Below are 23315 nucleotides of genomic sequence, written 5' to 3'. Positions count from 1 at the left end.
AGGTAAGCCGCGACCGCATCGTTGCCATGGACATGTTCTCGCAATGAGTACATAACCCATCCACAAACACTGTCTCCGTGTGAGCAGTGCCCAGACACGAAAGACAGTGATCGTGGCTGAGGTAACGAGCACAACCGGGAATAACACACAAACGGAAAGGCATCTTTAAAAAGACGCGTCTTTAAAAAGACGTTTCGTGTGTGCCGCTCTTTTAGAGAAATATACTCTTTTAGAGAAATATACTCTTTTATTTCTGCCGAAGCGCAGTTCTCTGCAGTGCACCAGTGCAGAGGGGGGAGAAGCCGCTGAAATGAGCCATCAGATCCAGCAGAGGTGAATGACCAGCCATGGGAATCCAGCTCAGTGAGCATCGACCGTTCAGCTCCGAAGAGAAAATCTGAATGAGTGGTTGCATACCAGCTCCTTTTATACCCATATGTCCGGGAAGTGGTAGGCAAATATCACTCGCCAATTTTCATTGGCCTTTTATCAAAGACCAGAGGTGTCTCGGGCTCCCAAGAGTGACCCCTAGTGTCACTACATCGACACAACGTTGAGTGAGTGACAGATAGGGAACTGTAATGTGTCTGTGGCTGCCTTTAGCCTCTTCAATCTCTCAGTTTGATTTCTGAGTACGGTACATGTCCACTGGCATGGAAAGAATCCACTCAAAGGCGCTACAGAGCTGCCGCTTTGGGGCGTGCTTGCAATATGTAAAGCAAGTGTGTATTGTCTATCATTGTTTTCAGTACACAAGCAATAATATCATCTTATATATCCACGATTACATTTAGAGAGATGCCAGATTCATTTATGAATGCCCAAAGTATGTAAACAGTGTTGATTTATTACATTTTGCTTACCCAGCCACAGTTTTGCCACAATGAATGCATGCAATCTTAACTTAATGTCTGTTTTGAGTCTGAATTAAATATAATGATGTAATTAAAACACTGAATTAAGCCGATATATCAGCATTAAAGGCAGATTTTGAAGCGCATATGACAGACGTCACTGCTTTCATCTCAAAGGGATTGGCTAGCGCCTGGCTTTTTCCACTTCTCATTTGCATAATGTTGAGCATTACTCAACTTTTTGACGCTCTCGACCACCATCAATGCCCTCAACGCTTTCTCCGCACCGCTGTCAATCCCACAATCCACCTCGCGAGCACTCGACTGCCAAAGGAATGAACTGAAAATGGCCACTCAGCTCACGCCTCTTGACACGTTCATTCAGATAAACAAAACGAGTTTTCGCTTGAATGGCCCGCGAGTGGGCGCAGCGAAACTGCTTCTCTCGTGCACTCTCATGAACACACACAGGAGAGCAACTGTCGGTGAAGTTTTTCACTAAATAATACATTAGATTTCGGTTTGTTTTTCACCAAAACTTATTGTCTTCACATGCCATTGATCCCTGCAGCATACCAGCACCTGAGTCTCTAAATCAAAGGCTGGGCTTATATCAGCATTTGTACAGAATCCCTATAACAAGCCCAACACGACCCGGAGTGATACAAACACTTGTTTTGTCTTAGGTCTCATTTGCATTGTGTATTGGCAAGATAAGCTCTCAGAGTTCACTAAGAAAATACTTTGATGAGAATCTGTACGTGTTCAACATTATAAATGCTGCACAAGGGCTTTTGCTCTGTTAATGCTAAAAAAGAACAAAAACACTTTAATTATAAACACATAATGCCCAGACCTTGATTCATAATATTTCAATAATGCTAAGACATTTATTTGTATTGTACAAATCCCTAAACAAAGCTTTATTGGAATCTAATTGAAAATATAAATTATTCAAGGTACTGCATGAAACAGCAAATACAAAATGCATATACAAAAAAAAAAAAAAACGTATCAAATAAAAAATAGATAAAATACATGTTCATAAACAATAAAAACTAAAAATTATTATTTTATTATGTAATTAAATAAATCATGAAATGTTACAACTGAGGCTCCAGACTCAAATATCTGCAACTTGTTGATTACCAGTCTACATCTTTAACCATTCAACCACCCCAATATGGCCATAGACACTGGCTTGGGAATCTCCTTATCTTAAAGGAGTATTCCAGGTTTAATACAAGTTGAGCTCAATTTTTGTGACATTAAACATTTGTGACATAATGTTGATTACCACAAAAAGTAATTTCGACTCGTCCGTCCTTTTCTTTAAAAAAAAAAAAAAGAAGCAAAAATCAAAAGTTACAGTGAGGCACTTACAATGAAAGTGAATGGGGCCAATTTTTGGAGGGTTTAAAGTCAGAAATTTGAAGCTTGTAATTTTATAAAAGCACTTACATTAATTCTTCTGTTAAAACTCATGTATTATTCGACCTGTAAAGTTGTATATACTGTTGTTTTTACAGTCGTTTTAAGGTGTACTGTGTTACGTCATCATGGCAACGCAGTTGCAAAATTGGCTATCACTTTACACAGAAAATGTTAGTAAAAGATTTAATCACACTAAAATCATGTTAACACGCATATTGTTTAAGTCTTGTGGCTGTGCATTTAAAATAGTATTTTAATGTTTATGGATTGTCCCCACTGTCCTCCATTGTAAGTGCCACACTGTAACCCAGATTTTTGCTTTTTTTTAAAAAAAGGAGGGACAAGTCAAAATTATTTTTTGTGGTAATCAATATTATACCACAAATGCTGTCAATTGAGCTTAACTTGTATTGAACCCAGAATATTCCTTTTAATGCGAAATTCAACTGGGTGGGAGTTAAAGGAATAGTTCACCCAAAAATGAAAATTCTCTCATCATTTACTCACCCTCATGCCATCCCAGATGTGTATGACTTTCTTTCTTCTGCAGAAGACAAATGAACATTTTTAGAAGAATATCTCAATTCTTTAGGTCCATACAATGCAAGTGAATGGATGCCAAAATTTTGAAGCTCCAAAAATCACATAAATAAGCATAAAAGTAATCCGTATGACTCCAGTGATTAAATTAATATCTTCAGAAGTGATATGATAGGTGTGGGTGAGAAAAGTTTGTTTACTTCAATTAAAGGTTAGATTTTTGTGTATATTTTGAATGAAAGATCAAAAGGATAAACAATAAAGACATATTTTTCACAACCTTCTTTGCTCATATTTACCAAGGTTGCCAATATTTTTGGCCACAACTGTAATTGTACCTGTATGCAGTGCAAGGGGGTCACATACTGGACACGTCTGGCGGACGACATGGCGCATTCTAAAATTCGAAACAACTATTTTCAATGAAGGTACACACACCGCTGTCACCACTCACCGTCTGTCAGCGGCACCCAGCTACGACTCCAGAGGCTGCTCAAATTTCTGCCACGACACGGAGAGCAACTCGCATATGTAGGGCTTTACTGGTTGTTTAGATCAGTGTTACTATCAGAAATAGTTAATAATTATTTCTTTAGTTATTAATTAATATTTCAATTAATCAACTGAATCTAACTCATTAAAACCTCATATAAGGCTCCAGTAAATGTAGTGTGCTACATTTAGGAGCAAGTTTGGTTATTAGCAATAATTAATAATTATCAAAGATAATTATTAATTATTAAAATCAGTAGAACATTGATGAGAATCAATGTTAGCTTTTTTAAATCCTTTAAATCAACAATTATCAAAGATAATCTTTAATTGTTAACATCGATGAAACATTAATTAAAATTAACACTAGCTTATTGATCATTCAAATTCAATCATCAAAAATAATTATCAATTATCAAAAATCAATAGAATATTAATAAGGATTAACATTGACGGGGCACCACCCTGGAATTAGGGATTAATAACCAAATATTAAAACAGTCTCAATATTAGATTGTTTTCTTAGGAAAATCGACATCCGAAGAATATCGATTTTCTGGAAAAAACAATGAATGAAGGTTTGAATCCGAGCACTGACATCCCGTCAGCATGACACAGTTGAGATTTTTATCAGTAAGATTTACGACTTGGAAGGTGGGGGCTTGAGTTAGGTTTTTACGACTGTGTTAGGCCTGCCTTTGTCTTCTATCTAAATACATGAGGCCCAACACATATTTTCCATTATATTCAACCCAAATTATTATCAAAGGACATAGATTATTTACTCTAGCATCCTTCAATCTTGAACAAGGGAAAAACCTTGGTAACTGTTGTGTGTACTGTCTGCAACCTGAACCGCATCGACGTGCCCCGTGTTTGATACCTGTGCCGTATCCTAGCCGCGACGTGGCACTTCTCGTCCGGTGAGCGACCGCCTTTAGGACCTCGGAAAGAATACTTTTACATATTTCAAATCAATTCAATAATACATTATATTCAGTTATTTTTTCCAGGAGTCACCTCAAACTTGTTTAAAGTCTTCATATATACACAATGGTCTATTGATCTTCTATAAATTCTCCTGCCTGCTCAGTCAATCACCAGTTTGACTTTCACATTCTTCTTCTTGTGATTTTGGTGATTCACATTCTTTATGCACTACTGGGCAAGGAGAAGAATTTCTAGCAAAAATTGTTTCTCAGCCACACCTATCATATCACTTCTGAAGATTTAGATTCAACTACTGGAGTCTTATGGATTACTTTTATGCAGCCTTTATGTGCTTTTTGGAGCATAAACATGTTGGCACCCATTCACTTACATTGTATGGACCTACATTGCTGAGATATTCTTCTAAAAATCTTAATTTGTGTTCTGCAGAAGAAAGAAAGTCATACACATCTGGGATGGCATGAGGCTGAGTAAATGATGAATGAATGATTCATTTTTGGGTGAACTATTCCTTTAGATTAGTAATCCTTTAATATTACACAACAATGTGCTTTATTCAGATGCTATATATTTTCCTTCCTGTCCTTACAGGGTCTCTTGTATTTCCTGAAGACAAATTCAGATTACAGCAGACAGACGCTGCATTCCTGCTGTGCCAAGTAACATTCCCTCTATTGCAATATGCATCGGCTAAATTCCTCATGTGGAGATCTCATTTACACGGCAACTGGTATGTAAGCTGAAGATAACTCTAAAGATATCTGTAGGGCTGTAGATTACCCTAACAACATCAGCCATAAGAGGTCACTGGGCAAATATCACATTTTCATTTATTACTACTGTAGTGTGCTATAGTCAATTTAAAGTAATTGGAGAATTTGTGCCAAGAGATGTTTTCAACCCTGTCAAAACCTTGAGGGAGCCAATGAGCTTCTTAGAAAGGAAAGTAATAAAACTTTATGACACCGAGCTAGGTTAAATATTTCATTGATATTTGATACCTGTTCCTGTCATATCATTTTCTGACAGTTTTTTTTTTTGACAGACACTGGTGATTTTGATTGGTGGTAAGTGAATCTCTATTTTGATTTCAAGTCTTTTTTTTTTCTTTTCTCCCTAATTTGGAATGCCCAATTCCCAATGCGCTCTAGGTCCTCGTGGTCGCGGAGGACGAATCTCAGTTGCCTCCGCGTCTGAGACCGTCAATCCATGCATCTTATCACGTGGCTTGTTGAGTGCGTTACTGTGGAGACATAGCGCGTGTGGAGGCTTTCTCAAATAGGTTCTCTTAATATGTAAATTATATTGCTGCATCTCTGCCATGCATCCTCTTTAAAAGACTTTCTGAACTTACATGGATTGTCTTCATAATGTATTTAATGCTGCATTTTTGCATTTGCATCCCGTGTTCTCTTAAAAATTAATAAATATATTGCAACATTTGCCTTTGTAACACTTTTTAATAAACAACTTTATGGATCTTACATGGCTTTTCTTTACAAATGATATTGTTATGGCTTATTAGGGCAGTGTATACTTGCATATTTGTTTTTGTGCCTTTGTATACCAAAAACGTGTAAAATTACTCTAGATCAGCGGCACCTATTGTAAAGGTGTGAATGAGATAACAGAGAAGATTTGCTACGTTTTTGATGTGAATGAGCCATTTCACAGTGAATCGTCTCTCTCTTTTTCGCAACACTTTCGGTGTAAAAAGGCTAAAAAAGGTAAAAAAGCTAAAGATGTAATTTTTTAAAATCATTTATTTATTTATTTATTTATTCAGGGAGACGATTTTACAATAGTTTGTCTCAGCATTTGCAGTTTTGTAAAATATTTTTTTTTCCCCACCCCTACTTGAGTTACTGTTTACAAACAACTGCACCGCTCTGCCACTTTCCTGTTCTTTTGGCAGCCCAGAAAAGAGCTGTGTTCAACAGGCACTTCACACAAATTGAGCCGTAATTGCTCAAACAATTTGTTTATGGGGTTGAAACACCCCGTTTCCTACAGATTTTTGGAGATGTGTGCCTCTTTAAATTTCCATCAGGACAGTTGGATCAGGAAAAACTCAGGATCTAATGATGATCTTATATGAACAAAAGCCATGGAAGGTCTAACGGAAAACACGGGACCCCATGTCCACCATCGGAGTGCATAGTCTACTGTCTGTGAAAGGATATGTGAATAAAATAATGTAATACTGCTAATATGATATAGTATATAATATAGTTTTCAATGTAATAGAATTGTTACATTGAAAACGGCTGTTATGACGTTTGAACATGGAATATATTGATATTGAAGTCAAATGTTATTTACTGTGGGATTTAAGCAGTAAAGATGCATATTGTATGTCTGATGGTAGTTTTCATTTTCATATGCCACATTTATCAGGCTTTAGAAGTTTGTTAAGCGTGTGAGTATGCATATTCAACAACCTGTCCAACATATTAATACAGGCCTAATGAATCAAGTTAAAACTAGTTTTTCCTATAATTCTGAATATATCCTTTTATAATAACTTTTATTTATATCAAAAAACATTTTACATTATAAAATGAGTTAAAGATTATTTAAACTGCAGCATTGCCCTTATCCAGCATTGAAAGCTGCTGCTGCTCAAAAGAACCCTGAAGCGCTGTTGCCTGTGGTGTGATGTCAGAGTTATTTAATCTATACCAGGGGTACTCAATTAAAGTTCCAAGAGATCTGGTCTCTACATTTCCTTCCCAGAAAAGGTCTAGATAATAATACGTAGCTTACATGGTGTCAGAAGTAATATGGCTTTGAAATTATATAATATATTGTTTTGAATCGTTTTTATAACTTGCCACATTGGCAGCAACAGTACTTCGTAAAGAAATAAAAAAAATAAATCTCAAACAGTCTAAATAGTCTCTTCAAAACTGGGCAGGGATGAGGACATTGGGGGCCCAGAGACAGCCAAAGTATTTGGGTCTGACGGATATTCTACCAAAAGATTAAAATATTTAATCAAGTCATCTTCAATTGAGGGCACTTGGATATGAATATTAAAAGATAAGATCAACAGTTAGTTTTGAAGCTGAATGACAACAGTTCAGTTTTTGTGTTTAAATATTTTTACATTCAGAATATGCAGTATGTGTATGGGACATAGGAGGCCTTTTGAGGGATAAAAAAACAAAACACTGTATGGGGGTTCAGGGGTGTCTCCTGAGAGAAAATTATTAAAAATGTAAAAGTCTGAATTGACCATTTTTATATTTTCCTTAAAGTGAAATCTACAAACAAACAAACAAACAATTTACATAACAACAGTAATGCATTAAAATACTGTTTGCTTTAAATGTAAATAGGCTTTCCTTGCCACCCATGCCATGATGGCATCTGATTAATTTTCACAAAATTAGAACAAAAACCTGTTTGTTTATTATAAAAAAGTCTCCTAGCATGCTGATTAATGAAGCAAAATTTTGATAGAAAAAATGTCCTGACACAGACCTGTCTTAGCTGAACTGTCACATATCTGAAAGATGAACATAGTTTCAGTTTGCTTCATTTTTGTTGTCTATAGTGTAAAAGATGTTTTAGTAAAGATTTAGTAAATCAGGCTTTATGTGCACCTCTGTCCATAGCTGGGAGAGAGGCAACGCGCGGTGATAACTAGAACAAAGATTTAGATCTCGGTCCGGATTGAAGTATCCTTCGGTCCGGATCTGGACCGGAATCCGCCTATTGAATACCCCTGGTCTATACACTAATAAATTAGAAAACAGCCTATTTTATATGACTAAATCGAAATATAGTGATAAACAGCAGCATTAAACTAAACATTTTGCCTCAGATAAGAAGGCCATTTAAGGCTGCGCTGGGCTCAAGTGAATCAGTGAATCATTTATATGAACAAGTTCATTTAAATGAACCGTCCGATAGAACTGAATCAGAGTTCTGAACACTAAATATGAGGGAATCATTTATTTAAACTGGTTCATTTAAATGAACTATCCAAAAGTTTTCCCAGTGCTTCATTAGAGAGGAAGGTTTAGGTGTGTGTGCTTGATTTCTGACTTTTGATTTCAAACATTGGTTTCTTGGCAAATCTGAGCAGTATGAGACTTGTTAGATTTCTAGGGTCTTTTTCTCACCATAATTATCAACAGAAGTCTTCAGCAAAACTCTCCATTTGCTCTCCATTTAATGTAATTCCTGTCTAGGAGAAACTAGTGATATTAAAGAGATCTCATTTGTAATTTTTCTTTCCTTTGGGTGGCATCAATTATTTTTTGATCTTGCATTTAGTCTGCATATGTAAATCCAGGGTGTGTGTGAGTATGTGTGCATTTGTGTCAAAGTGTATGCTAACATGTGTAGACCACTTCAAAGCATGACTGGGATGACAATATAGCGTTTCCTTATTATGGGCCTCTGTGTTATATCTGTCTGTCAGGCAGAATGAATTAAACATGTTTTAAATCCCTCATCAAGGTAACCGCTGTCTCCGCTGCACAACTGTTCCACTTAGTCCCTCTCCGCTGTCTCACACACACACTTAAACATGAAAATAGGCTAAACATTAGCATGGATGCGACAATCAAAATGAGTAATTCCCTAGTCACAATCTTACTACCCCCACCCATACAAACTAAAACGGAAACAATAGCCATCTTGAAACTGCTTTTGATTCCAAATTTTATATAGGTATCAAGTGTTTTCAGAAACGTTCTTTTTGGCTTGACTGCCTGTTCTAAACAGCCATTAAAAATTCCGTCCACATTAATCTGAGATTTTGTTCGAAACCTCCACAATCATAATTAGAATATCAGTAAAACAGCTCTGGCAATTTCCTGTAACAAGAAGTTGTAAAATCACCGGAAATGTTCTGTTTGTATGCTATGTGTGACCAAAAACATAAGGTTAAACCATCAAAAAAGTTATGATAAAGAAGATGCAATTACTCAGCGCCATTTAACATGTAAACATTACTTGTTAACCACAGATTGTTAACTTGTTAACTCTGTCTTCAGATGCTAGTTATTTCATTTTGTTTCTGCAGTTCATCAGTTCCGTTTGAAGTCATGGAGTAAGATGTCATTGTGTTACAAGCAGCTGCATAAATGTAAAAATTTGCCAGAAAAATAAAAACATCAACAACATTATGGACTTCTTACGTTCAGATACAAATAAGCAGAGGTGGGACCAAGTCATTGTTTTGCAGGTAAGTTTCAAGTCAGCATGTTTTAGCACAATGTGGACTTTTCAGATGACCCCTTACTCACCGTAGGCAAAAATGTCCTACTTATGTGTTAAATGAATGATCTGGAATTATTTTGCCGTAACACCATCTGACCAGCTTAAATACGTAACTAAGCCAAAACTGTAGTTGCAGTGCATTGAGCTCTGTGGATGAATTAGCTAGCTGGCTAACTCAGCTAACACGATAAGTTAAATGCTAGTGAACCATAGCTGATTTGTAACAGTTAATAATCTCAATTTACCTCTGTCTTTAGTTGTTCAGATGCCTCACAAAATTGGACGTTGTTGATGAAGCATCTGTAATCTTTTAATCACAGGTTCTACATGTTGCAATCATTTTGTTTCCCTCGATTTTGTATTCTTTATATTCAAATGAAACTATCTTTGGTCACATTCAAGGCTGTGTCATCCTTGAATGTGTAATCTTCAAACTTGGTCCTACTCTCGTGGGAAGTTGATTGGTTGGTTCTCTGATTGGTTGAATGTGGAGCGTGGAAATGCAGATTTGCAAAATCAATCAAATTGTTTATTAGGGAAATCAATGATTTGCTGGATATTTTTAAATGTACAACTCTGACTGATCTTTGGTTTTTGAAGGTATAAAGTCTTTCCAAATAAGAGGGCTCGAGTCCAAGTCAAGTCACAAGTCATTGTTGTCAAAATCTAAGTTGAGTCGCAAGTCTTCTTTAATTATGTCGAGTCCCAAGCCATCAAATTTGTGACTCGAGTCCAAGTCAAGTCCAAGTCATGTGACTCGAGTCCACAACCCTGCAAATAAGACCTACTCTGCCATGTTTTCAAAGTAGAAGCCTGCATTTTATGCAATAAGGTGTTCTAAACTGTTGTTACTGTGTTGTGAAGTTGTTGCTTGAGTGTTCTTGGTGGTTGCTAGGTAATTGCTTTTTGGCCCAAGTCAAAAGATCCCTCCCCCTAAGTCTCTATAAGCGCTTTTTCCACCATCGGGCTGAATGGTTCTGAGCATGTTTAGTAACAGTCCAAGTCTATGAGATTCTTTCTCCTGTTTTACCATCCTCCAGATGAAAATCAATGCCGTCTCCTTAACAGGCTGCGTGATTTGAGGTATCATTCATATCCATAGTCAAAAACGGTGCAGGACAATTATTTTGCAAATAAACTCACCCAGCTTTATAAACCAGTCCTGTCATGTTGTTACCACTATCCTTTTCACCAACAACTGAGAGCAACTCAACAACTTGAAAAGACCACCACAGCCAGTGCAGGACCTTCTCCCCATGAAGGTTAATCACATTGACCCCAATCTGTAATGTCATGAACATCAGAGAGCACCTGGGTCAATGTCTAACTCGATCCAAAGCGCAGTGGTTTTACAGTCTGATATTAGCATTGTAATCGGTCTCTAGTTTCTGGCTTGTAGACTGAGTGATGTTTGATAATGTCTGTAGTTAGGCATCTCTCACACTCCGAGATAAGGGACAATTCACCTTGTTCTGATCACACCTCTTGCTCAGGGACAACCATGTGTCCTCGCTAACCCCTGCGATACAACCAACTGAATGAGATGAGAGGCCAACAGTTCAGTTTCTTATTATGAGGCAAATGTGCAATCCAAACCAATTTCTTCTTCTATTTATCCTTCTTTTTTATTTCCTCGAAATGCATTCTCTTTCTTCCTGCTTGTCTCATCTGGTTTCTCTATTGTTTGCACCGTCCTTTCTTTCTAACAATAGAAAACCAGTTTTCGGCTTTCTCTTTAGTGCTATACCCCAGTAAACCTGTTTTCAATTTATCTTTCATCTGTGTGCTTTCTTCTGCTTTCTATTATTCTATTTTTTGCTATAAATAGCCATTAAATTCTCTTCTAGCTCAAAGATCCAGCAATTTTAAACTGCCTCAATGCTTCCCTTCGCTCTCTTTTGGGCTTACCATTGACACAAGAGGCCCATGGCCTATCATTAGAGGAGTGTAGAGAAGCCTGTCGCACATAACCAATTATCACTAGCTTTACTGGATCGGCACAGTCAGAGAACACACAGGACAGCTAGACAATAAGGTGGTATGAAGTACTATATACTTTATAAACACTGTATATACTATGTATATACTATATACTTTGCATCATTCCTGGGTGCAAAAACAGTATTCCAACATTGCAACTTCAAGACAGTGAATAACCTAGCACTTTTCCACCAGTAACGTTGCTGTCAATTTTTAGGTGTAGATGTTAGAATGCATATTGTGTTTGTGATGGTAAAGCTGAAGTGTATAATTTCTGTGCCACAGAACAAAATTAATACACATTGTTTTCAACCAGCTTTCCGAAACAACCCTTGTCTGCTATTGTTCAATCAAACAGATAGCCACACCCCCAACTTTTGCCACTGGTCGAGTCAATGTTGCTGTGTCAGACTAAATAGGTCCCTCAAAACACACAGAGAGCCACAGACGCACAGGGTTTAAAGGTTTTGAGAAAATCAACCTATGAATGGTGAATATAGCATAAACACTGGTGTGAAGGTCGGAACCTTTGTAATGTGTCCAACCAGAGTCATTACACTGACACACACGCCACAAACAGCGCCAGAGCCCTTCTACCAAGTTGAGTCTACAAGCTTAGCATAAAACAGCATAACATGGTGGTCCCACACATTCTATGGGCGGTACTGTCGTAACACGATAGCTGACTGTTACGCTCTCTCCTATAATAGAGCCACGAAGTTTGATATCTCAGTAAATAAAATCATTTCTGACAGCGCTTTCCTGTTGTAACACGCAAGTTGACTGCTACTTTTTATGATGGAGAAAGGAGCTCTTAGCGCTATTTGATGTACAAAACAAGCCCAGATGGGACTTGTGATGGAAATCAAATATTTCTATCATAAGATAGCGCAGACAGATGCAAGAATGCATCCTGTAAGCCTTATATATATATATATATATATATATATATATATATATATATATATATATATATATATTATATAAATGTGTATATATATAATATAGTGCTGTCAGTCAATAAATATTTTTTATCGCGATTAATCACATAATTTTTTTGTAGTTAATCGCGATTAAACGCAGATTTTAAAAGTGCTGAAATTTGACACTATATATACTTCTTTTCTTGTCAAAATTCAATTATTTTCATCTTAGCAAAGAAAACAAAACAATATGTAGCAATATAATATTTTTTTAACATTTCCAAACAAATCCTTCCACAATATAAAGAAAGAAATGCACTAAAATATCACCAATTCAAGTAACATGAAAAGTTCCCAAAGTCTAAGTGGGAGTTTGACTAATTGAAAGAACTGGTCCCCACATAGGTTGCATATTCATTGAAATGGGCATTAAATCTAAAAAAATTTCATCCTCTGCAATATTAATCTGCCAGTAGACTGTGGCTATCCGCTTTGCTACAACAATCGTGAAGCTGCGTTCGTGATTTGCGTCAGAGCTTCAACGCCAGCGTCAAGCATAGCATTGAACTCACCATGAAAAGTGCTTGCAAACAAACACGTTTCATTCCAAGTAGGTATAGCTAACTGCTACTTGCAAGAACATGAAGTTGGTAATTTAATTGCTTGAATTGCTATGTTGGTAGGAAAATTGCAATTTATGCACGTTCAGGGTCATGATTATTTTTAGGGGCATTAATAATTGTATTTATTTTTATTCATTATTTTTTTATATAATTGCACTAAATTAACGCATTAAACTGACAGCCCTAATTATAAGTGGACTGGATAAGAAATGTAGGATATTAACCTCCCTAATAGAAATAGGTCTGTAAAGAAAATTATTATTATTTTTTTTTGTGCCTTAATTAGACAGGTCAGAGGAAATGATCAGAGTCGGATTCAAATCTGGGTTGATAAGTGCTACATAAGGATCATCACGTAACATGTCACAGCATGTGTAATATCCACCAGGCCATGTCTTCAACAAATTAGGAAATTTTAACAGAATTTAGAAAAGTAGGTCAAAAAATGTGTCCTAAAACAAATTATCACTTTATTTCCTTAAACCAACATTTTTTCACTGCAAGATTAGACTTTTGGCTGGGTCTATCCATGCTATCAGTTTTGCATTGTACCCTCTTGTCTTTTATAAAACTTTGCAGCAGCTCTCCACACTTTCTGCAGAGAACTGAAATTTCCATTCTATTGAACCGTTAATGAATAAGTAAAGTGCTTCTCGACAGATTACACAGGGTTACTACAGGAGGACGAAACAGGAATTTATATTACTGGTTCACAGGTACAATATCTCCTCATCCTGTGAGCAATATGGCACCTCGCTCTGATTTCTCTGCATCAATTCCCATCCATTAGCTTTGAGCACTTCATTTTTCAGAGGTTATCAGGGCCAGGACAGAGGGTAGCAATAATAAAGAGTAAGCAAAGGCGGTGGAGAGACAGAGAGAGAGAGTGCTGGCAGCATTAGATGTATTGAGCAGGAACAACCTCAATGAAAAATTACAATGGTGACAAGCTTGCTAACAAGAAAGCACACGTTAGTTTAGGATTTATATGCTGAATATTTATTGCTTATTGTGGAGTAACTCTGTACAAAAAAAAAAAAAAAAAAACTGTGATTGATCACATAACAGAAAAAACATTAAAAGTTGATAAAAGATTAAGTATGCAACAAAACCTGTTGTGAAGTGTTTTGTTATTTGGTGAAAGGCAAATGAAAAAAAAAAAATGGTAACAGTGATTTTAATACAAAAGTGGAGAGGGTGATAAGAAACAACAGGGGAGAAGATGGGGAACATGTTTGGGATACTTTTAAAGCTGCCAAGCTCCTTAAAAGTACTATAAAATTAAACAGTCCAATTCTTCTGAAGCTATATGATAACTTTGTTAAATTTAAAGGGAACGTTCACTCCAAAATACCCTCATGCCATCTCAAACTCGTATGACTTTCTTTCAGTTAAGGAAGATTTTTTGAAGATTATTTTGACAAATATATGATGATTTTTTGTCCATACGATGCAAGTCAATGGGGTATAAGTTAAACAACTACAATAACAAGACATTCAGTGTTTAGGAGTACATAATGACAGAATTATCATTTTTGGAGAAATGTACTCCGCTGTACTAAATAGTCTTAAACATGCATACCCGCATCTCCTGGGCCTCCTTCTGACCATCCCAGGCCCAACTGCGTTTCGTGAAGTAGTTGACTGTGGCAAACTCAATGAGGGCAGAAAAGACAAAGGCATAGCAGACCGCCATAAACCAGTCCATAGCTGTGGCGTAGGCCACCTTCGGAAGTGAGTTCCTGGCACTTATACTCAGTGTGGTCATTGTCAGGACAGTAGTGACACCTAAGAACAGAAACACAAAACAGGTAAAGTTTTACCTCTGTATTAAGGACAGATAAATGAAAGACCTCTCAAATTCAGGATCTAAGCTCATGTGGAGTAATATTCTTACAATGACATCAATGTTGAAACTTGTTGCCAAGCAACAATCTACTTGAAGTAAACTACAGTCAAGTTACATTTAATTTACAGAATTGTTTTAAACATGTAACTTTCTCTATCATTTGATTGCTAAACTATTTTTTAAGTCTGGCCTGTCTGGACCAATTTGTTTGATGGCCAATTTGTCTTGAATTTGCAACTGAAATGACACGGTGTTACACACATGTTCATCAGTAATGCGTGCCATGTTCACATTCTGTCACACTGCTGGTATGCACTAATGCTACAGTTACCTTTGGCTTGGCACTCAATTAGAGATTGTTGCAGTTCCATATTTGATCACAAATTCCCATTGGAAAAATGAGGGGCACTTTGGAGTTCGGTTGGGCAGCAGTTCCTGCCCCACATGCTTGTAGCTATCATACAAAATTTAACAGAGGTTTCAGGTACATCAATACCTTCTTATAAATACATGTGTCAGCATTTTGAACACATTTATGGATTAACAAATTACACTACTGGCAGTTTATAGAATGGATCTATGTTTTCAAGGGAATTAATATTTTGGTGGCACACTCCCGTACCTGCCCATACAGATATGCCACAGCTGACAATTGGTTAGGTTTAGGTTTATGGCAGGGAGGTCGGTTTTGTTGATGTAAAATTCATTAGAGCATTAACATTCTGTTTGGGGAAAAATGTAACTCTCTTTTAGAACCAAGCAGTGGACATTTCACCTTTGAACTGTGATTTGTAAAAGGAATATCATTTAGCAAAAATGTCGCCACAGTCACATAATTTTCAAAGGATCAGGCTTTTGTTACATGAACCATCAGAACTAACCAATTCACAAGATTTAATGAATTATCAAGGCTACATATCGTCGCTGTCCAATGAAAAACACATATCTCCACTTTTGACAATTTTGACTTTTTATCATAGATGGAATGCACAGAATTACCTCTTCCTACTATTTGCATTGTGAATCGAAATGACCGATGAAAAGATGTTTAATCAGGCAGCCTGTTTAACAAGTATCTCCATTGGCCTTTTGATGGAGCTTTTGAAGTGTCCATCAAAATCGCATAAGTCCCGCCCTTATGTTTTGAAGAGCGTCAACAAATTAACCTCAGCTGTCCGACTGTCACTTGAAGCTAGATTCGGTCTGCTCATCTATAACATCACCACCAAGTAACTTATCTCCTCTTGTTTTAAAATATGTGTTAAAATATGTGCAACTATGAAAGGAGTCCAAAAGCATAGATTTTTGTAAATAACACTATTGTTTTTTTAGTTTGAAGTGTATTGAAGAGATTGCCTACATCATGCTGGCTCTGTGATTTCCTTGACAACCAAAGCCATTCATGCATGCACAATGTCAGGTGGCTTTACCAGCCATAAATGGTTGCCAGATTTCCATCTTCACAAAACCGTGAGTGAAATATAATTCTGACAAGCAATTTATGTGTTGGATCAGAAAACACGTCTCAAAACCGAACTGTCCACTCAACAACTGGACTAGAAACCCTAGTCATAAAACTGATTTCGATCTAAAATAGTAAGTGAAAGCACAAATTATATCCAAAAATAAATTCTCTAGCAACCGATAACCTACCTTGAGTCTGTAACTGAACATGTGCAATTAGAACGATAACATGAACATGGTAAGAAAAAAAGTGTATGTCTATGTTCGCCAATAAAAATCCATCTAAGTCCAATTAAAATATTGAACAGTTCACTAACAGATGTGTCTCAAGTCTCAAGTCTTTGCATTTAAGTCTTAAGTCAAGTCCCAAGTCTCTAGTGCTCTTTGCCCAAATTAGTGTCCAAGTATTATTTACTATAGCAATTACACCCTCCACAGTACTAGCATATTTTAGCACAATGTGTGGGCTCCTCAGACGATCCCTTACCCACATAGACAAAATTTCCTTCTTAATGTTAAATTAACATTCTGGAACGATTTTGCCGTGACACCATCTGACCAGCTTAAATACAGGACAAATCATGTCCCGTATTAATTTGATGCAGGATGCATCATTTCATCTTTAAATACGGGACGATCCTGTATTTTATGGGACGGGTGGCAACAGTGCATGTTTTAACTGGTTTCAGCAACGAGGCATGCAAAATAATTCATGCCAAAACTGTAGTTGCAGTGCATTGAGCTCTGTGGAACTAAGCAGCTAGCTATCTGTAACATTCTGGCAGGCTAACTGAAGACAGGATGAGACAAAAATGAAGTGAAGAACCCAAGTGCAGTTTATTTACAAGTTCAATAAATCCAAAAATGTGAATCCAAAGAAAAAAAAAAAAAAAACAGAATATAAATCAGAACACAAACTAGCCTAGAGAGACTTGACTATGACGTTACAAACAACAATATGTTACACCTAAAATACTCGACCAAGGACTAGGGAAAACATGAGGGCTTAAATACACTGACAAGGGAAACACAAGACAAAGACAACCAATAACAAGACTTGACTAATAACAAGACTACTAAAACATGAACCAATGAAAATACAAGACTGATAACAAGTTAACAAGACAATAACCAATGAGAACAAGACACATGAACATGAGGAATACAGGATATCACATGACTAAAACACATGACCAGAACAGGAAATAAACTAATTTCACAATAAAAGACCTGAAAACATGAACCTAATAATGAAACAAGAACACTCAAATGTTACATATCGGTTGTCACATCTAGGGATTCAGAGGGCTCAGAGATCAGAGCAGCTAGGGACTCAGAGTGCAAGGCACTAGGGGACTCATAATTTAAGGCACTAGAGAGCAAGTAGTAGGGAGCAAGACACTAGGGATCAAGGCAGCTGGGAGCTCAAGCAACAAGGTAACATGGATCTCAAGGATTGCGACACTAGAAAGCAAAGTACTAGGGAGCAAGGCACTAGGGGTCAAGGCAGCTGGGATATCAAGCAACAAGTTAACATGGATCTCAGGGAGAGTAGCACTAGAGGGCAAGGTACAAAGGGAGTCAGGGTGCATGGCACTGGGAAACATAGTACTGGGGAGCATGGAAAAGGGAAGCATAACACTTCCGTGGCTGTGAGCACAGGCAGTGACAGGGGAAGGCCTCCATGGTCGGGATCACTGGCAGTGACAGGGGAATGGCCTCTGTGGCCATGAGCGCAGGCAGTGACAGGGGAACGGCCTCCATGGCTGTAAGTGCAGACAGCGACTGGGAGCAGCAGCCTCTGCGACCTTCGTGAAGACGCGAGGGAACAAGGACAAGCCGAAGGGGAGGATCTTGTACTGGTACACCTGGCCTACGAAGGCAAACTGTAGGAAGGGTCTGTGTCGAGGTAAGACCGAGACGGGAAAGTACGTGTCCTTCAGGTCTACCGCCACGAACCAATCTTGATGCCGGACACTCGCTAGAATGCGTTTTTGTGTCAGCATCTTGAACGGGAGTCTGTACAAAGCCCAGTTCATTACTTGCAGGTCCAGGATTGGTTGCAACCCACTGCCTTTCTTTGGTACGATGAAGTAAGGGCTGTAGAACTCTTTCTTCATCTCGGCTGGAGGGACAGGCTTTATCGCGCCCTTGCGCAAAAGGGTAGCGATCTCCACATGCAAGGTAGCGGCGTTCTCGCCCTTCACCGAGGTGTAGCGGATGCCTCTGAACCTGGGCAAGCGCCTGGCGAACTGAATTGCATAGCCGAGTCGGACGGTCCGGGTCAGCCATTGCGATAGGTTGGAAAGCGCGAGCCATGCACCCAAACTCCGGGCGAGGGGGACCAAGGGAATGATCACGTTGGACGTACCGGCGGGTGGGGTCTTGCGGCGGGGCGGAGCTCGAGGTGCCACGTCGAGGGGACTCGAGCCCTGTAGCCATGCTGAGTCCAGGGACATCGAAGCACTTACCTGGCTCCTGCCGCCCACCATAAGATTGGTCGAGGAGGGGGGTGGAGGAATCTCCACTGGAACCAATCCCGTGTGGGCATGTTTGTGCCACAGCTGGGTGCACAGTGGCGGGGGGTCCGCCGCTGGAGCGCCATGCCTGCCAAAACAGGACGGTGAATTGTGGTCATGACGACGGCAGTGCGCACCGGATATGTGACCCAGGAGACGAGGGAACCATTCTTTTGTCAGGCCTTTTGGTGCCACATCCTCCTGGGCATGCGGTGACAAAAGATTCTCCTCCTGGCCCTCCACGGGGGGATGGAGTGGTCTGTCGACCAGCCCCAGAGAAGTGGGTCTCCTCGCCCCTGGGTCGCCTGTCTCGGGGGTGCTTTGAAGCCTTCCTCGGGTTCTTAGTGGCCGGCCATGAGACGGGTGGTGTCTGCTTCCTGCGGAGGGCTCCACACCGGAGCCGGGCCAGGGGGGCAGGCTTCGGTGGAGCCGGTGTTGTTGCTGCAGGAGGACGCCCTTGGCAATGAGCAGACAGGGTGCGGGGTCTTAAGCCGCGACGGGGCAGGATATGCTGTAAAACCTCTGTCTGCTTCTTCACCACCGAGAACTGCTGGGCAAAGTCCTCGACGATATCACCAAACAGGCCAACCTGGGAAATGGGAGCATCAAGGAACTGTGCCTTGTCCGCTTCTCACATCTCAACCAAGTTGAGCCAAAGGTGGCGCTCCTGGACCACCAGGGTGGACATTGCCTGCCCGAGAGACCGCGCCGTGACCTTCGTCGCCCAGAGAGCGAGGTCGGTCGCCGAGTGCAGTTCCTGCATCAATCCCGGGTCAGAACTACCCTCGTGCATTTCTTTTAGCGCCTTGGCTTGGTGTACTTGCAGGAAAGCTATGTCATGCAGGGCGGTGGCGGCTTGTCCAGCAGCACTGTAGGCTCTAGCCGTCAGGGACGACATAAACCTACAGGCCCTGGACGGAATTCTCGCGAGCGCCTTGTCCACCTGGGGATCACCAAATACCCCCTTGCCACTTCGCCATCAAGGGTAGCGAGAGCGGGGGAGCTGAAAGACCAGGACTGGGCAGTAAAAGGTGCCTCCCACGATCTTGTTAGCTCCTCATGCACTTCCAGGAAGAAAGGAATGGGGGCGGGGCAGGGCGTGGCCGAGGGCGGCGCTCAGGAACCGATCGTCGAGCCACGAGGGTTCAGGGGAGAGTGGAGGGTTCCACTCTAGCCCAACACTCATGGCCGCCCGGGAAAGCACGTCTGTCATTTCCGTGTCGGCGTGAGACTGGGCGACCGTTCCCAAAGGAGGAAGCTGAGCTGAAGCCTCTGCATCAGACTGGACGAGCCTGCTCTCCGATGATGCGCTCGATAACTCATTGTCTTCCGGAGCTCCGAACGAGAAGTCGAACTTGCACTGAGACGAGCCGCCGGTCTCGTGCGAGAGCCCGATCGGGGCAAGCAAGCGTGCTGGGGAATGGGAGGTCTGTGGGGGGATACCCAGTGGAGGTGGTCCCATTGATATCCCCAAATCGCCCCCAGTGCTAACCGACACGGCCTCACTGCCGCTGGGGTGGCTTGCTTTCGTAAGCAACATTGCCATGGTCATGATCTCGCAATGAGGACATGACTCGTCCATGAACGATGTCTCCGCATGGGCAGTGCCCAGACACGTAAGACAGCGATCGTGGCTGTCGGAAGCAGAGAGATAACGACCGCAACCAGGAATAACACACTTGAAAAAGACGTTCTGTGTGTGCCGCTCTTTCAGAAAGAAAAATATACTCTTTTAGAATATACTCTTTTAAATGTTAAATGCGCCCAGGGGCATTCCCTGCAAACCACAGATACAGAGGGGGAGAAGCCACTGAAATGCGCCGTAAGATCCAACAGAGAGAGGTGAATGAACTCGGCGGATGAATTCAGCTCAATGAATAGAACCACTTGGCTCCGAAGAGAAAATCTGAATGAGTGGTTGCATACCAGCTCCTTTTATACCCGTATGTCCGGGGGAGTGGCATGCAAATTTCACTCGCCAATTCTCATTGGCCTTTTTTCATAAAAGCAGAGGTGTTTGGGGCTCCCAAGAGTGACCACTAGTGTCACTACATTGACACAACATCGAGTGAGTGACAGATAGGGAATATTAGTTACTCCCCAACACTAAATGTCAATTCACTCATATTTTTGTTGATTTAGCTTATATCCCTTGAATATGTGCTGATGTGGAACATCCAATCATATATCCATCATATATCCTTAGGAAAAGGATGTGAGTGTATGTTTTAAATGCTAACCAGCACTGTCTGGGGAATGATGCATAAGGACACGGCCACCTTCTGAAGTGACCTTTAGGCCAAAGAAACTATATTATGGTTTTGTGAGATACAGACTGATGTGCTCGGTCACAAACTGCAGTTTTGCAGTCCATCAAACAGACATGCCATGTAGGCTATTTTATTTTTAATTTGTTTTATTTTCTCCCCTTTCTCCCCAATTTGGCATGCCCAATTCCCAATGTGCTCTAAGTCCTCGTGGTGGCGTAGTAGCTCGCCTCAATCCGGGTGGCGGAGGATGAATCTCAGTTGCCTCCACGTCTGAGACCGTCAATCCACGCATCTTATCATGTGGCTTGTTAAGCACGTTACCACGGAGACCTAGCGCATGTGGAGGCTCACGCTATACTCCACGGCATCCACACACAACTCACCACGCGCCCCACCGAGAGCGAGAACCACGTTGTAGTGACTACGAGGAGGGTAACCCAACGTGACTCTACCCAGCCTAGCAACCAGGCCAACTGGTTGCTTAGGAAGCCTGACTTGAGTCACTCAGCACTCCCTGGATTCAAACTTGTGACTCCAGGTGTGGTAGTCAGCATTTTTACTTGCTGAGCTACCCAGGCCCCAATGCCATGTAGGTTATTAAAGGGATAAATCACCCAAAAAGTGAAAATTTTGTCATCATTGTCTCCTCCTCATGTTGTTCCACACCCGTATGACTTTCTTTTTTCCGTAGAACACAAAAGGAGATATTTTGCACAATGTCAGAGCTCCTCTTTTCCATGAGGGTGACTAAATGATGACAGAATTTTCATTTTGGGGTGAATTATTCCTTTACCATTATAGTAAAGTGCAGCTTCCAGGGTAGGCTACACACCGTTATATTTATCTTTCTATATTTCAAATTCTCATTTAACATGGTGAATGCTTCCTATATGTGAGCTCAAAGAAATATTGCATTATAATCTCTGGATTGATAAAGGAGCGGGCTGTGTCTCAGTTTATGATGGTCTTGGATGATCAATCTATCTAAAACAACTGTGATGACAAAAAGAGCTGCATCATTGGCTAGGGGTTAAAAAAGATCTACCACATTACATAGGTGTCGAAACTGCATTATATAATATTGTAGGATATTTCAAGGACAGACACATTTATAATATATACCACTTTACTTGGTAAAGCATTTCAGTTGAGTTGAGCTCTAAATGAAAGCTCTCAGCATTGGGATGAATGCCAATGTGCTCAGGTGTCATAGGGTAAAAAGAGGCATCCTTTTAAGTAATGGGAGCTTTTAAAGGTAAGATGTGTAAACAGTCCTTTGGGAAGCGTGCTGACCTGAAACCAAAATTAGATTAATACGCCAATAGCACGGCCTTATACAGCAATGCGTGTTCATCAACCATGATGTGTCCTTCTAAATTATCCATGTAATTCAGATGTATATACATACTACATACATGTTTCCATGTGTAAATATGTGATATCAGAGACTGTGTTGAAAAAAACAGATGTAACCAACCAAAAAACACTAATGACCAACATGATCATACTGGAAATTGACATGTTGCTACCGTATGTTCTGGTACCCTGAAATCTACATCATTATGCTGAGTTAGAGCCAAAACATACTCTTTGCAAGTACTTGAACGCAAACAAATCTTGCAACGCAAGCTCGATGTCACCTGTCATTGCATTCTGAAATGTGTCAGATTGCAATTCAAAACCCCATGCAAATAAGCATTACATTCTCATTGTGCCGCAAGAGGCACTATAGTGAGATTAGTGTGAATGGTCCGCTTCTTTGGTGAGTTTTCACTTTCAAGTCAACTACTGTCATGGTGGAGCAACAGTTCGAAGAGAATATTGCTCAGCAAGTAAGTGTAAGTCAATATATTTATAGGAATTTATCTAAATAATGACACAAACTGTACAGTTCAATGGCACAGACGTTTGAAGGTAACTATTACACCCTTGTGTACTGAGGTTTGTTCCCGCCACAGTAATGCTAGAACACATATTAAGCATGTTCAACTGGGCCAAGCAATCTCATCTGCATTCAGGTATTTGCGTAAAGTATGTTTTAGCCTTTACTGACAAGTGCCATCTCGGATTATACATTTTTGAATCAATTTAAATGTGTATACCTTTTCCTGTAGTGCTACTAATAGCGTGTCAGTGACAAAGGTTCTGGTCCCATGGAAACTGGGAAGTAATCACGTTCAC

The 23315-nt window shown here is 39.9% G+C and overlaps 1 protein-coding gene across 4 annotated transcripts in view; it reads right to left on the bottom strand.

Moving 5' to 3' along the window:
* Window positions 1-23315, bottom strand: part of LOC127429346 (gamma-aminobutyric acid receptor subunit alpha-3-like) — a 327245-nt gene that overhangs the window by 19882 nt on the left and 284048 nt on the right. For all 4 annotated transcript variants that reach the window (XM_051678328.1, XM_051678324.1, XM_051678325.1 and 1 more), the window contains one exon: window positions 14615-14820. In XM_051678328.1, coding sequence (XP_051534288.1) covers window positions 14615-14820 — 206 coding nt within the window. The remainder of the gene's footprint in view (window positions 1-14614; window positions 14821-23315) is intronic.

This window comes from Myxocyprinus asiaticus, chromosome 38 (genome assembly GCF_019703515.2).
Source record: "Myxocyprinus asiaticus isolate MX2 ecotype Aquarium Trade chromosome 38, UBuf_Myxa_2, whole genome shotgun sequence".
In the NCBI taxonomy this organism is placed as follows: domain Eukaryota; kingdom Metazoa; phylum Chordata; class Actinopteri; order Cypriniformes; family Catostomidae; genus Myxocyprinus; species Myxocyprinus asiaticus.
The sequence above is the reverse complement of the archived record's forward strand: the minus strand, read 5'-3'. Positions and strand labels throughout refer to the sequence as shown.